The sequence below is a fragment of the Thermobia domestica genome, chromosome 18 (genome assembly GCF_964235325.1).
Source record: "Thermobia domestica chromosome 18, izTheDome1.hap1.1, whole genome shotgun sequence".
Lineage (NCBI taxonomy): Eukaryota > Metazoa > Arthropoda > Insecta > Zygentoma > Lepismatidae > Thermobia > Thermobia domestica.
In genome coordinates, this window is record NC_137471.1 from 41,731,573 (window position 1) to 41,747,164 (window position 15,592).

General features: G+C 38.2%; 1 protein-coding gene across 1 annotated transcript in view; it reads right to left on the minus strand.

Annotated features, from left to right (window-relative positions):
• LOC145675639 (uncharacterized) overlaps positions 1-15,592 on the minus strand; it is a 124,290-nt gene that overhangs the window by 54,716 nt on the left and 53,982 nt on the right. Inside the window, exons 11-14 of the mRNA XM_081746190.1 lie at positions 15,276-15,370; positions 12,481-12,625; positions 11,405-11,477; positions 6,955-7,039 (exon numbers count right to left, since the gene is read on the minus strand). Of these exons, the coding sequence (XP_081602316.1) occupies positions 6,955-7,039; positions 11,405-11,477; positions 12,481-12,625; positions 15,276-15,370 (398 nt within the window). The remainder of the gene's footprint in view (positions 1-6,954; positions 7,040-11,404; positions 11,478-12,480; positions 12,626-15,275; positions 15,371-15,592) is intronic.

Sequence of the window (15,592 nt, forward strand, 5' to 3'; positions counted from 1 at the left end):
ACTAAACATATCATCGTATAACTTATTGTGGAACACCTAAAATGGAACAACTGTTACAATGGAGATCTCGGTCGATAGTGACGTTTACATCATTTATCAACAGTATCCAATGCCTTTACTTCAAAATGTTCCTTGAACTACGATGCAAGCATAAGTATTCAGCCACACAAGGGCGGCTCTCATGAGGGTGAGGGTGAAATGAAGGTTTGATGAGTGGCGGTAGAGTGACTGCCGCGGACTATGTCAGAATTTGACAGTCAACACATTGGCCATCCCTGATGTATGTAGCGTAACTGAGGAATTTGAACAAATTCAAAGGGAAAGATCTAAAGAGCTTAATTTTGAAACTCCGTCAGCAAACAAATAAAATACTTCAGAACACTATTGTTGAATTATCACTCGGAAATATATACCCACTCTAACCTATAACATGAATGACTTCATTGATTTGAATGTGAATCTAAGTTAATTGGTATTTTAAAATATAAACTGAAATGTGTCAATGTGCTTGTAAGGTTAATTTCGATGCTCAAATATTGTTAATATTCACCACTAATAGAGATACATTTGTCCTACCTTAACAATGTTAAAAATTTTAATTTTTTTTTTTCAATAATTGCCATAAATATGAAACTTTGTCTTAAGAAACTACCCTAGGGGCCAATTTGTGCACTTTATCACTTTGGTCTTGGTTCATTTTTGGCAGCTATCATTGTTGGAAAGTTTATTTTCAGTAATTCCCACAATTATGAAATGATATCTTTCAAACGTTGTCTCAAGGATTCCTTACACTACAAATACGTAAAGGCAAATGAAAAATGAAATCTTTAGTTTAAGATCCCACGATTATGCAAGCTAAATGCTAAAGGAGACAGAAGTGAATGATGAAAGAAATAGTTGAATGAGAATGTGGTAGGAAACTGGAGAATCCCCAGAAAACCCACGAACACGATGTCCTCCACCACGAACTTACTTGGACGGGAATCGAACATGCGACCCTTCGAACAAAGGTAATTTCTCTATCGCTGAGCCACCGTTCCTCCCTAAATGGCACGCTCAGAGCTTAGCGCCTCCAGGGGCCTTGGAAAGATTATCGAGCCTAAAATGATTTAGCACAGACTTTTATAAATCCACCAATTCAACAATTAATAATGTCGTGCAAACTTTAATACGTGCAAACTTTAAGATTGTAGTAATGAAAGAAAAGATGAAATCTTTAGTTTAGCGCCCTAGAGTTATGTAACTGCTAAAGGAGATGGATGAAATTGCAAATGAATGATGATGAAAGAAATGGTGGAACGGGAAAGTAAGAGAACAAACCTTTATTTTCTTTAGCACAAATAATTAAATGTGTAGATTAATTGATTTCCAGAAATTTTATTATAATTAGCAATTAAAAACTGAAAGGGCGATCACAAACTTTTCTTGCCCAGGACCTCGCAACAATTTGTTACACGCTGCCATACATCATTAAAACAGGAGTAGAGTGATTGAATTATTTTGCTCTGTGGTTGAAAAGTAATAATGCAAAATATACAATTATTGACTTGAAGAGATAGGATAGTTTAAAAATTCTGGATGGGGAATAAAATCTTCATTTTTAAGTCCTACGATTATCGCAATCTTGTAGCCAACCTGGAACGAAAGATTCTTGTAGCCCACTGAAGATTCTTTGCGAATATCATTTCAATGTGAATTTCGAACAAAGATCTAAGCTTACCTTCATGCTTACGTTACGTCAAACAACTAACATATAAGGTGGAAATTATTCAACTTTTTTCATAAGATGTAATCCAGCTGACTAAAATTTTATAAGCTTTATATGTTATATGTTGATTGATTAAATGTTGCACCTGACAATATGTAGTCGTTACTGCTTGTTACATAGTATTACTCATATAGTCTCACTGCTGAAGGGATATTTAAAAAAAATCAAATCAAATATTCCTTACTATTAGAAAGAAGAAAAGACATTTCAGGAACTGTCGATTTTTGTGCAATTACAAAATAAGTTGTGAAGAGTGTTTCTTCCAGACATGTTTTTTTTTAGGGGGGGTACTGCCCCCCGAAGCTCTGAGAGCCTCCTCCCGAAGGAGATCAAAATAATACGTCTAGAATATAATAATGAATAGAATAGTACCTGCAGTGCCCCCCCCCCCCCCCCAGAACATTGTTTCTGAAAGAAACACTGCTTATGAAGGACTTCTTTTTCTGCGAAATGTTATCTCAATTAGTTCCAAAGCGGCTGACTAACATATCGAGCCCTTGTAAGAAGAAATGAATATGAAAGTACACTCGGATAGGTTAATTTTTGAGCCATTTTTCGTGGCAATTAAAACGCAACTCCTGTAGCTTTCTTAACTGCACGGGAAGACAACTAATACGTACTCACGAAACGGCAAATATTTTATGGCACCATTTTCATTCTATGAACCTTAATACATACAAAAACTTTATATTTCCAAATGAAACTATATAGCGACATTAATGGGTCATTTCAAAAGAGTGGGGGGGTAAGTGTCCCCCTTTGCCCCCCCCCCTAATCGCCGCCCATGCTATGATGTGTGGCACATTTGTGCGAAATTAATAATAATATGATTAAACTGTTTACCCACAACAAAATCCTGCTCGTTTTGCTGAAGTGTCTTTTCCTAACTTTTATATGTTTCATATACCCTACAGTTTTTTTCAGGCCTTTTTTTTAAATTTGTCCAAATTTATATTTCTCCTTTTACCACACAATCGTTCAATACTTGCACTATAACATTTATAATCAGTATATCATCCTGTAACGTATTTTATTCCTAATAAAAATCATTAAACAACACAACATACAAACCCTATCTCACTGGCTTGCACGCGAACCTTTGGTGCATGGGGTCCTGGGGACAATTCCGAGTGGGAGAACATTGAACGACAGTGGATCGAATTCCGCGTTAAACCTATAGGTCCACTTCTCATATAGCCTCGCCGACGAAAGAGGAGGCTAAACAGCAATCAGTCAACAGTTGCAAATTTCGGCTGCATAAACAACTTGTGGAACTTAAATTTATTTTGTTAAAGCAGCTCTTTTGACAAAATTTCAGTATTAACGTGTCAGATATTTCTATTTAAGGACAAGAAAAAACATATTTATTTTGTAACTAAATGATAGCTCTACCCACGTAGATTATAAAAGCAGAAACAATGAAAATCGATACAATAGTGACTGACGTTATTTTAACAAATATCGATTCAAATAATAGTTTGGGCTGTCACAAAACTATGAAAAGTTAAAAATTCCGATTAATTGTAACAACTTCATCAGTGGTGGACATTGGAGGAGGATGTATGCTATTAATCAGCCCATTTCATGGGCATCCAAACTCACGAGCCCAACGCTCGCTAGCTCGGCATTCGCGCTCAACCGTTCTCGGGTTCAATAATTCAGCGCTACCCCGAGCGCCAATGAAATAAGTCAGCGCGAGTCCAACTGAGGGAAGTGAGCCCGAGCACGATTCCCAAAGGAATAAATGAGCGAGAGCCCAGTTGAAAAAAATGAGCCCGAGTCCGAGAGAATCCAGAGCAAAATGGCCATCTATGAACCAAAGTCATTCCATCAAGTCTTTTTCCATCTGATCTCCTGCATTCTGATGGTTCTCTCATTGATTGTGTTTGTTCAGATATCAGCGCTCTTGTCATTTACAGCTGAATGACGTGAGTGACTGTCTGTCTGTCTACCAACACTCTTTAAACATGACAGTGTAGTAGACACTTCTTATCTAAAACGTCTCCAGCACAGGGAGGGCAACAATGAGCACACTTACTTCTTAATGTAGCGCTATTTCTACCCGGAAACTTTCATGGGAAAAATCAAATATTATTCTTATTTGCATTATTATTTTTAATAATTATGTACGTACACACGAGAAATTGTCTACTGCAATTAATTGAAAGGAAAAATACGATTAATGTATAACCTTGCTATGACACTAACTTTTCATCTAGGGGACATGGCAGATGATATTTTAAATTTTGCCTCTCTGCAAAAGAGGTCAAACAGCAAACTCCAAAACAGTTGCTTTTAAGGAAGCTTGTCCTCCTCCCTCGCATGCCCTCGTTCTCCTGAAGGAAGTTGTCTCTAGCCATCATGCACCCTCGCTCCCGCAGTAACACGTGGCCCTCACCCTCGTTCACCCTCGCCCTCTTCGTCGAAGCTTGTCCTCGCCCTCGCGCATCCTCACCCTCGCTGCCGAAACTTGTCCTCGCCCTCGCGCACCCTCGCCCTCTTCGTCGAAGCTTTTCCTCGCCCTCGCGGCCAAAACTTGTCCTCGCCCTCGCGCACCCTCACCCTCTTCGTCGAAGCTTTTCCTCGCCCTCGCGCACCCTCACCCTCGCCATCGAAGCTTGTCCTCGCCCTCGCGGCCAAAACTTGTCCTCGCCCTCGCGCACCCTCACCCTCTTCGTCGAAGCTTTTCCTCGCCCTCGCGCACCCTCACCCTCGCCATCGAAGCTTGTCCTCGCCCTCGCGCACCCTCGCCCTCGCGGCCAAAACTTGTCCTCGCCCTCGCGCACCCTCACCCTCGCCATCGAAGCTTGTCCTTGCCCTCGCGGCCAAAACTTGTCTTAGCCCTCGCACTCCCTCGCCCTCGCGTCACTGTGGGCGAGGGAACTTGAGGGTGAGGAGGCCCTCGAGAGGGCCACCCTCGCGAGGGTGAACATCTCTGGCTCTTACACCTTGTTGCGAATATCCCAAAGAACTTCTCAATGTACATTTGCTGTATGTCGTCAAATTTGATGAGGGCAGAGAGGAGGGGAAAAAGCTCAAATTTTCATAGAAGATTCGTGAGAATCCTGTTTTCCCCCTTCCACATCGTCATTCAGTTCATCGGATGTTCGTAAACCATACTTATTCTGTGGCATGTTGTCTATTCTGAGCAGAATGCTTCTAGCTTCTCGAATCTATGTCTCCTGTCTGTGGAAGGGTGGGATGCAATGCTCATACCCCAGCTGCAACGCAGTCTTCTGCAATGGAAATTCCGATGCTGAGCAAAGTCAGTAGAGGTGACCTGGAAATCGAACACAACCTATGGTGGAAAAACGGCATTTCCTAGGTAAGTGGCACATTAACTTGGGCTCAACATAAATGTATGAACTATATATATGACAAGCACTTGCTTTTTAGGACTAGGAACTAGTGATATTGTAGGTCTATGCCTCGATTTGGGGGGCGCGGTGGCTCAGTGCTAGAGCGTTCACCTCCGGTGCTTGGGGCCCCTGGTTCGATCCCAGCTCACGCGATTCCCGTGTGGACTTTGTGGTGGACAAACACCGTCCTCGTGGGTTTTCTCGGGGTTCTCCCGTTTCCTTCCACTTTGTTCATTCCACCATTTCACTCATCTCTCATCATCACCGTCTCCTTTAGCGTAATCGGCATAACCGTGGGACGTAAAACTTAAAAGATTTCATTTCGTTTCATTTCTATGCCTCGATTTATTTATCTGCCTAGCTTCCAGGTACAGCCCGCCAGGCCACATTTAAAATGGAACCATTAACAACTAAAGTCAATAACTACAACAATGAGATAGAAAATGGGAGGAAATTCCAAGGGACTATACTGAACAGCATTATCCTGGTATTCGCCTGGTGCACCTGAGAAAAATCTCAGTGAGTATGGAACCCTCTGTGCTGGGTCTAGTGATTAGCTAGGGCGTGTGCCTTTGGTGTACATGGTCCAGGGATCAATTCCCGTGGAACAGTATAAAAACAAGTTTCTTTCACAATTTTTCGCTTTATCTGCTTTCTTTAGCCTAAAGGACATAACAATGGACGTTAAACTACAAAATTTAATTTCTCGATCAGGATGGCTGGGCACTGGATTCGAATCCAGGTCATCCCGACTGCGAAGTAAAAACACTATACATTAGTCTATGCTCGCTCGGTTTACACTGTTGGAATTCTCGGTCTAATCATAAAATTTTCAGCTTTTCCATTTCATTTATAGTTAAATATCGCCATAACTTTTTTTTTTTAATTATTGGTACCTTTTCATCATTTGCTTGTAGGCACTAATAAAAATATTTGCTTCAGATTGCCTTACCTTGGGACTGAACCTAGGACAACTAATGAAACTAGCATAATTGCTATTCCGAGACACGAGTCAAGTATTTATACAATACTGAGATGACTGTTTATCTCTGTTACATGTTTTTAAAAATAAATAGTAATAAGACTTCGGAATGAAACATTTATTTTTAATAAATTATTTAAAATTCGATCACGTTACTCGAGAATAGAAATTTCACAAAACAAACCGATGGACGATAACTCTTAACGCTGATATGAACGTTATTCTCTCTATATGTTCGATTTTTCCCAAGTGGAAACAGGAACTCGCAAATCACGGAATGTAATTCCTATATTCTTAAAAATAATCACTATTTGTAACATGCATTCTTATATATTAAAATCACAATTATAGTTTAGTAAACTCTTTATAATAATACAAATTTAATTTGACATTTCGTAATAAATATGTAATATATTAAAATGTATTACAAAATCTATTAGCTTATAAATTACTTCGAAATCTATATTCCCTCCAGCTGTAAACAGAAATACAAAAACACCTTGTAATATGCATGTAAAACAAATTCGGCGAGAGATGGTAATCAGAATATCAACTCATCCGAAACTCTCTCATCCGAAAAAGAAAACCATGTTTAAATCATAACCCCATTTTTTAAAGTAGATTTTTTCAACCTTGATTTGTACCCATATTTGATGTACATAATGTCTCTCTTTACTATATATTATCTATTTTTTTCTATATTAATAACAATTTTATTCAGAAAGAAATGGTATTATTCCTTCATTACGGAACGCTAGGAGTTTGTCTTTTTATGTCACATATAAAATAAAAATTAGCAGCACGAAATATGTATCAACAGAATAGTGAAAGATACGTCCACTTACGTAGAGCAACGTCTTCAAAAACTTCTCCAAGTTTCATACTACTGAATTCTTCCTTACTAGTACAGGACAAACCCTCTTTCTGAACCTGAAATAAAACGGAGAAAATTAACAATCAACGTATTATTCTTTCCAGCACACCTCATATGATATGATAGAAGTAACGTCATATTTCTCATACCGAATAGATGTGAATTCAGTGAAATGAAAAAGTGAAAATTTTATGACTGAACCCACTATTTACTCTGATTCTCGGTCAGACATACATTTATATTCTTGAGGAACATTCAGCTGAACTAAGCACGACACCAAGAGTTCAGTTCGGTTTTCGATCCAATCGTACATATTTCACTTTTTGAATTTTCATACATACACCTCAATTCCTAGAATGTAATGACAGCTAAGGTTTCGATGTTGATAAGCAGTTAACCACTGAAAGGACTGTAACCATCTATGTATTAAAATGCTAGGTTTATATGTTTGTGGCTAATTCTTTTGACAACAATATCTCGGAAACCACAAGCTCTAGAAAGATGCCATTTTCACTGATCGATTGCAAATTTTGTGTAGATTGTTCAGTTTTATTTGAATATTTAAAGAAAATGGCGGCCATTACTTCTTTATTGTATTTTTTAGGGATCAACTGGAAATATTGAAATTTAAAAAAATAAAGCATCATACCCTATGAGTTATACATTCCAACGCCACACATTTGTATACGGGGTTAGTATATCTCTCCGGCGTTTGTTTCATAGCCAAATGAAAATGAAAAACGAAGTATAACCATTTCTCCTGTCTAAGATGAATCCTTATTGATTGTTTGGAGTATTTGGCCCAATGAACGCCATGTATCACAGATAATATAATTAACTGTGTGTGTAATGTATTTGTTTTTTACATACTGTATACAAGAAAAAAGAAAACTATGATCATACACGAATCAGAACTCCAACTGGAAGTAGGCTCAAATCTTGCAAATGGTGCGAGATATTGAAAAAATAATCGAAAAAATCTCCCCTTTATGATATCCCTTGTCGATTTTTATTAAGACAACTTTCACTTGTGTCTGTAAAGAGAGATGTACAGATATTGTAAGCAATGACAAGGTATGACATTCATCATGCTCATATTAATGATGCGCTGTGTAGAGAATACAAGTTCAGCTAGTATTTGGTGAAACTACATCCGCAAGAGGAATATGTGGAGTTGTAGAAAGCAAAGTAGGTACGTTTGCACGGAATATTCTCACAATTAATTATAAATTGATTGGATTTTGTTTTACATTATCTTTAGCGGCTAGGTTTGAACCAACAGTTTCACGAAGTGAAACTATCATAAAACCATTCACGTTACATGGATCGTGAGATAAGTTTTACGTCCCACGGTTATGCCGGTTAGGCTAAAGGAGACGGTGATGATGAAAAATTAATAAAATGGTGGAATGAAGAAAATGGGAGGAAACGGGAGAACCCCGAGAAAAGCCACGAGCACGGTGTTTGTCCACCACAACTTACACACGGCGCGAGCTGGGATCGAACCAGGGACCCCAAGCACCGGAGGTGAGCGCTCTACCAGCCCCCCGTCCATCCTCCAGAGTTTTGAGCGCAATTCATCCCAAATATACAATTCTCTTCTCCCCCAAGAAAAAAAAATAGTCGAGATCGGACTTAGTTATGACAAAACCAAGATAATTTGCTTAGTCGACTAATTTTCATTAAATTTCAGAACTTTCTATTATTTTTAAAAGTATCATACGGTACTTTCAAAGTTCGAATGTGCCATTTTAAATAAAATATTGCACCCTCCCCCCAAAGTAAATTTATACGAACAATCTGCGCCCTAAATATGAGATGAAAATTATAACTGTAGCGCTTGTGTGTGAGTTTCTATCATTCAACTCAACAAAAGTCTGTAATCCAGGTATTTGTGTTTGTGTTCCAGGATAACTTTCAAACAATTTAACCAATCTCTATGAAACTTGAGTACTTCCAGCCCACAGGATGTTTCTTTTAGAGCAAGGATTGTGGCCATGAGATTATTTAGGGAAACTACTTTACCGCTGCAAATGATACAATTGAACTTGAGAATGGTACATTTGGGGAAGAGTATATCTGGGGGGAAAGTGGAAACTTTGGGTGGAGAAAATGTATCTGGGAGAGAATGGTAAATTTGGGGGGAGAAAAGTACATCTGGGAATGGTTAATTTGGGGGGAAGAGAAGTATATCTGGGGAGAAAGTGGAAAATTTGGATGAAGAAAAGTATATCTGGGGGCGAATAGTAAATTTGGGGAGAGAAAAATATATCTCGAGAAATGGTAAATTTGCGGAAGAAAAGTATATCTGGAGGGAAAGTGGAAAATTTGGGGGGAATGAAAAGTTGGAGGAGAATGATGGATTTGGGGGGAGAGTGGAAAATTTGGGAAGAAAAGTATATCTGGAGGAGAATGGTAAATTTGGAGGGGAACGCCTAAACCTTTGGGGCAGAATGGGTACCCTGTCTTCCAGAATAACTTGAGTTAAAATGAAAAGAAAATATGAAGCACGCCATGTATTTCTTTGGAATATTTAGAATTACTTCTACTGCCGAGCATTAAAATCAGTCGAGGGAATGAAGTGAAAACATCAATCGCTCGTTTATCCAGTGCACTGCACCACTGGAGTAGAGAGGGGGCAAAGTTTGCCAATTTTTGGAGTTTTAGTTTTTTGACGTAAATTACGTTTATTTTTACGACAAACATCAATAACTCAGCCCCTAAATACGCCTTCTACGAATATGGCGGGAATTGCACGAATACTACCTTGTTGGAATCTGTGGTCTATAAGCTTTCCAACGATGTATGAATCATAATTCTGTGATAATTAGGGGAGTCATCACAGCCCCCAACGTGAGACTCTACGATTTTGTTAAAATCCGTGGCGGCCGTCTAAAGGTTAAATAAGTTGAGTGAAAAGCAGCCTCGTAGTTCTTTGACTATAGTAGTCAGCAGCGAAGCTATATGTCCCCATCATGATAACACCAATAGCTAGCATATGATGTACATTAAAAATTCAAAATAAAATTTCCAAAAAAGTAAATTTCAAATATTCAGTAAATTGTACAAAATGAAAGATTAAAACAAAAGAGAAAGAATTATAAAAAATAAGGAGGCCGCGAAAAGTCTACAATAAATAACAAAATATAAAAATATATAACAAGAAAATAGGTCAAAAATTGCTGTAAGAGTAACAAAACAGAAAAAAATTAAAAAAGAAAAATCAGAGCTCGTTAACTATTTAAATCTTACGAAAAAAAAAGTGACTGGCTTTGGCAACTATATTCATACAATCTTGGAACTCTTCTGTTCTTTGCAACATTTAACCCTTTTAAATTATGGCATTTTTAGGTAAATTATAGACTTTCAGTCAAGCAGCTACGGCATCATCCATATTTATCCTAAGGTCATCGTTCGTAACTCATTCTCTTTAGAATAGAACAGCCTTTCAAACGGTACTATTGACATTTCCGTATTATATCCCTGAGGCAGGAAATTGAGAAAAATCGGGATTTTTTTTTTGAAAAAAAGTCTTCATATTTTGATCTCCTGTGGACCCTCCCTGTGTTGATGCACAGATCTCAAAAACAACTGATAAAAATACTAAGGGGTGTACTACAAAATTTCAAGCTTCTATCTTGAATAAAGGCGGGAAAAGTATTTACCAATGAGCTAAGAACATCCTCACAAAGCCCCAGATGACCCAGATGTAATATAAAAATTTCCTGAGACATCCCTATTTATTCTAAGATAATGGTTCGTACATCATTCTCTTCAGAATAGAACAGCCGTTCAAACGGTACGATTCACATGTCTCCATCATGTATTTGAGGAGGGAAAATCACGAAAAAGGGATTTTTAGTTTAAACATATCCTTTTTTAACCTTTTTTGCCCATCTGGACCCCCTTGTTTTAACGCAGACATCTGAAAAATACTAAGGAGTGCACTGAATGTGTGTGCAAAATTTCATTCAATCCTCTAGGTGCAAAAGTAAGCCCGGCAAAAAAATAAAAATTGGCACAACAAAAAATATTTTTTTAAAAGTTATGACGTCATCATACGCTATGTCTCAATGCAAAAAGGCATGAAAGCATACGTAACGTGTTCTACAATGTCTCCAGCCTTGAAATAAACCGAAGTAAAAACCTTTATTGATACTTTTTTTAATCGAATAATGAAGATTCTACCCTATCACCTAAAAATAGATGATATAATTTGAAAGGGTTAAAGGGTACATGATCTCAGAAATATTTGTAACCTTTATCCAAACGTTAACCTTCCCTATTTTGGGCTCATAGTTATATATTCCGCTTTTATGAGATTCAAGTGTAAGGAAATGTACATAAAAGATAGTGTTTAAGACAACAGCTTCATTATAGGAATTTGCAAACAAACGAATTATTTACAATATATAACTTACTTTGAGCGCAACCTCTAGAGCTCGTCGTCTATTTTCAGGAAGCAAATCCCTGCAGAGCCAGTAGTACACAGATCTGAAACAAGGTTAAATTCTTACATACTCACACATTGTGTCTTTACATCTCAAATTATTATCCATACAAAACATCTCGTCCAATTAAGCTTGCGATGAATCTTGTTAACAAATATGATGTACAACCCTTGGAATGGGGTAAAATTCAAGGATGTTTTAAAAATCAGTTATACATTTGAAAAAAAAATGCAGGGGCGCTTTTGCTCTAGAACAGTTATAATAATGAATACACAAAAATAAAATAAAATTAAAAAAAAACATCATTCTTAACTGTGACATAACACAAAAGCATGTTACGAAAAAGTAAAAATCAAACTTTCAATCTCACTTGCAAATTTATTCCCATAAACATACACACAAAAATCTCAAGAAACTTTTGGTAAATTGTAATTTTCAAATACAAAACACCCAACAGATTGTCTAAATCTCTAGTAAACTGATTCCGTTTGGAAATGAAATAGAGAAGTTATTTTCTTACATTACATGCTCAATAAGTGTAAATTGTCCAATCAAACATGAATCTCAAAAGTGAATGTGTGGGGAAGTGTAGTAGTTGAGCAGTTTCTTTACATCAACAATGACCTCCTTGCTTTTGCTGCCCTTTTTGACCAACTTCTCGAGGCTTTAGGGCCGAAACAACAAAACCTCTAGACGAAGCTTGACGAGTACTTCCTATTACATCTACTGGTCAACGTCTACCTTCTGGGGTCCGTGAATAAACCCCTTTGTTTCATAATAGCTGTGTTGTATTAAAGTATCAGTTTCTTGTTTGCGATTTAATGTTTGTTTTTAACATTACTGTTAAACGTTTTAGTAACATTAAAGTCTGTTTTTAGTAATTTCAGTAACAAGACTAAGTTACAATTTATTGTGGGCTCTCCGAAATCATAAATTCTAACCAGAAATCGTGAAAGAGCTATCGACACCAAAAGAGAAAACACACATCACTTAGCCACAAAGTTCGATCATCAAGTTCACAATTAAGCATTAAAATTAAATCTTACCTGTAATTTTTCGAAAAACTGGAATTCATCTGCCAAACCATCTTCTTAGCTGTACGATCAATACCACTGCCCTTAGAATGAAATATTAACTCAATACATTCTCCCTCGCTTTGTTCAACTGGTTTCCATCCATTCTTTATAATTGCTAGAAAGAAAGATAAATGCGCATTACTCTCGTGTGAAAAGAAATGTTACGACATTTTGCTAATGGTAGTTCTAGGATACATGCATATATTTATTAATAGGAACACCTGAAAAGAAGTGCAACTTACCAGATTAATATGTTCGACCACTTTTCGGTCTCAGAACAGCTTTGATACGACGTGAAATGGAATCATAAGGTTCTAAATGGTAGCAAGTAGAATATTATATCATTCCGCGAGCAGTGAACCACTTAGTTCCGTGAGAGTCGAGGCGGAAATTTGCGCCGGATTTGTGTCTGTAAAACAGACCACAGATGTTCAATTATAATTAGGCCCGGAAATTTGGCAGGGCAGGAGAGGTATTCAACTTCATCCCAATACTCCTCAAATCACGCCGCAACAACTCTCTAGCTGTGTGAACGGGCTTATTATACTCCCAGCACATCACAGTTCGAAAACAAATGAAATGAAATCTTCGAGTTTTATGTCCCACGGTTATGCCGGTTAGGCTAAAGGAGACGGTGATGATGAGGAATGAATGAAATGGTGGAATGAAGAAAGTGGGAGGAAACGGGAGAACCTCGAGAAAACCCACGCATACGGTGTTTGTCCACCACAAAGTTCACTTGGCGGGGGCTGGGATCGAACCCGGGACCCCAAGCACCAGAGGTGAACGCTCTATCACTGAGCCACCGCGGCCACAGTCCGAAAACAACATAGGATCACAGGATGCACATAAAAACCAAGCCAAACCACTTGGCGTAACAGCCCATCTTGTGGACTTGAGCCGCTCCAACGCCATCTGTTAGCGATCGGCTGAACTACGTCGAGCAAAGCGACGAGCACGTGCTCAGTGCGCTACGTCGCTCTGTCACTAACCGGAGCATCAGGAGCTTTCTAGTCCTAGTGGCGGCCACGTCTTTCATTCACGTGACTCCCCAGTTTCATTCACGACGCTGGGTGGACGCCAAAAATTAGGAAGCACCGGCCGGGAATCGAACCCGACACCACGTGGACGTGAGTCCAACGCTCTAATCACTAGACTACGGTGTTTCCTTACAGGATACACATGGTACCCTAAAATGGCAACATACCCACAGGCAGTGACGCGCCCGGCAAGAGTCAGTACAGGACCCATTGAAAACCAGAATATTGAGGCCCACAGTGTCACAGAGCCGCTGCCATGTTTCATGCAGTGAGTCAAGTGACAAGACATGCACTTACAGGCTTCTTTGGGTGTCCAACACCCACAACCACGGTCCGAAGTTTGAAATAAGGGTGAACAATGACATCATCCGATATCACATGTTTCCAGTCATCAGCGGTTCATATTTCGTGTTTGCAGCACTATTGGCAACATGCTAAAGCAGTATGGTTTATTATCAGTGGTTTCGCCCATGCAAACCAACTTCGTATGTCATACAACCCGTGTGATTGTCGATACAGGTTGTGGGAGCTGCTGGTTGAGTTCTTCCGTCGTTTGCACCGCAGTCGCAAGACGGTTCAGATTAACAATCCGCTTTAATGGTCGGCGAGACCTGTCACTGAAGGTTTTCTTCCAGTCACTGTTCTTCCTTGCCTGTGCTTACTAAGTCAATTCTTTAGGGCATCATCATCTTTCGCGACCCGCTCAACATACTTGCCACTTGCATTACGCTCTAAGTATACAACCGAGCGTCAACCATCTGCTCTCTTTGGAAATCACAGGTTGCCCATTTTACACTATCGTCTGTTCTTTCACTGCACACTGTCGTTCTATCGTCCTCACGTAGTACAGGTTTGCCCTAATACAACAACCAACACCCCAGCGCTGCACATTCTTCTTAGAAAACTATATTAGGCCTAAAAGAAATACAATCCTATTTTCTCTGTTCTGTAATTAAACTGTATGATCTTACAGTTCCTTACAATACTTTTTCTGATATTTATTTTCGATACACAACTAAATGAAAATCATTCTATGCAACCTTTAATTTGTATAATTTCAATGGCTTTAATATACTCGACCAGCCAATAATCTACCAATCCAAAACATCATATTAATAATCAATTCATTAATAAATGTCTTCACGGTTGCCATGAATGTCTATGTTTTCTGCCAATTATCTCAACACTACACTATTATTAACCGTCTCTAGTGAACTCTAACAACCTTTCTAATTTTCAGAGCTCCCTCGTGGTTACGTACATACGTACTTTCAGCGCGGAATATCCGGTTCGATTTAAGGTGAGAGTTCATGTGAATTGGATCTCATGTTAAGCTATAAGTGTACGGCTCGTCTTCTTCCGTGCTGAAAGGAACCTTGAATCCTCCCCCCTACAAAAAAAACCTCGTTTTCTCACTATTATTATTATATTTATTTCCTATAATCTCTTATTTATCTAAAAAAAAAAAAAAAAAAAAAAAAAATGGGCCCTATTTCTGGACTTATATATTATGATCCTGCGAATGGATCCAACTATAAAGGTTTCACATTTTATTTTGGAATCGCACATTTTCAACGTAACTTCTCGGATCTGTCAACTGTGATAAACACTGATTTTCCCATGTTGTCTGTCTGAGCTTTCATAACTAAGAAGAAGCTATTGTGTGTGTGTGTGTTATTTTGTATTTCTACAGGAGATATATCCCAAGTTTTAAATTTTACTTACCACTCAGAACTTTATAAGCATTTTTCGAAAGAAATTCCATGAAACAACTGAGACGAGGCAATAAATCCATAATACTGCATCTTAAATCATAACACCTAAAAGAAAGAATAGCGAGAATTAAGTTATAGGATATAAACAATGTCTAACATCCTCACTGCGTTCTCTGACTCACTTAGCAGTAGTTACAAAGGTAAATATAGAGTAATTTAAAAAAATGGAAAATTAAATAATTAAATAATTTTATAAAAAAATATTTTTTTAATTGTTATCTCATTTAATAGTAGTAATAATGGCATTTTAGATTGCATACAGTACAA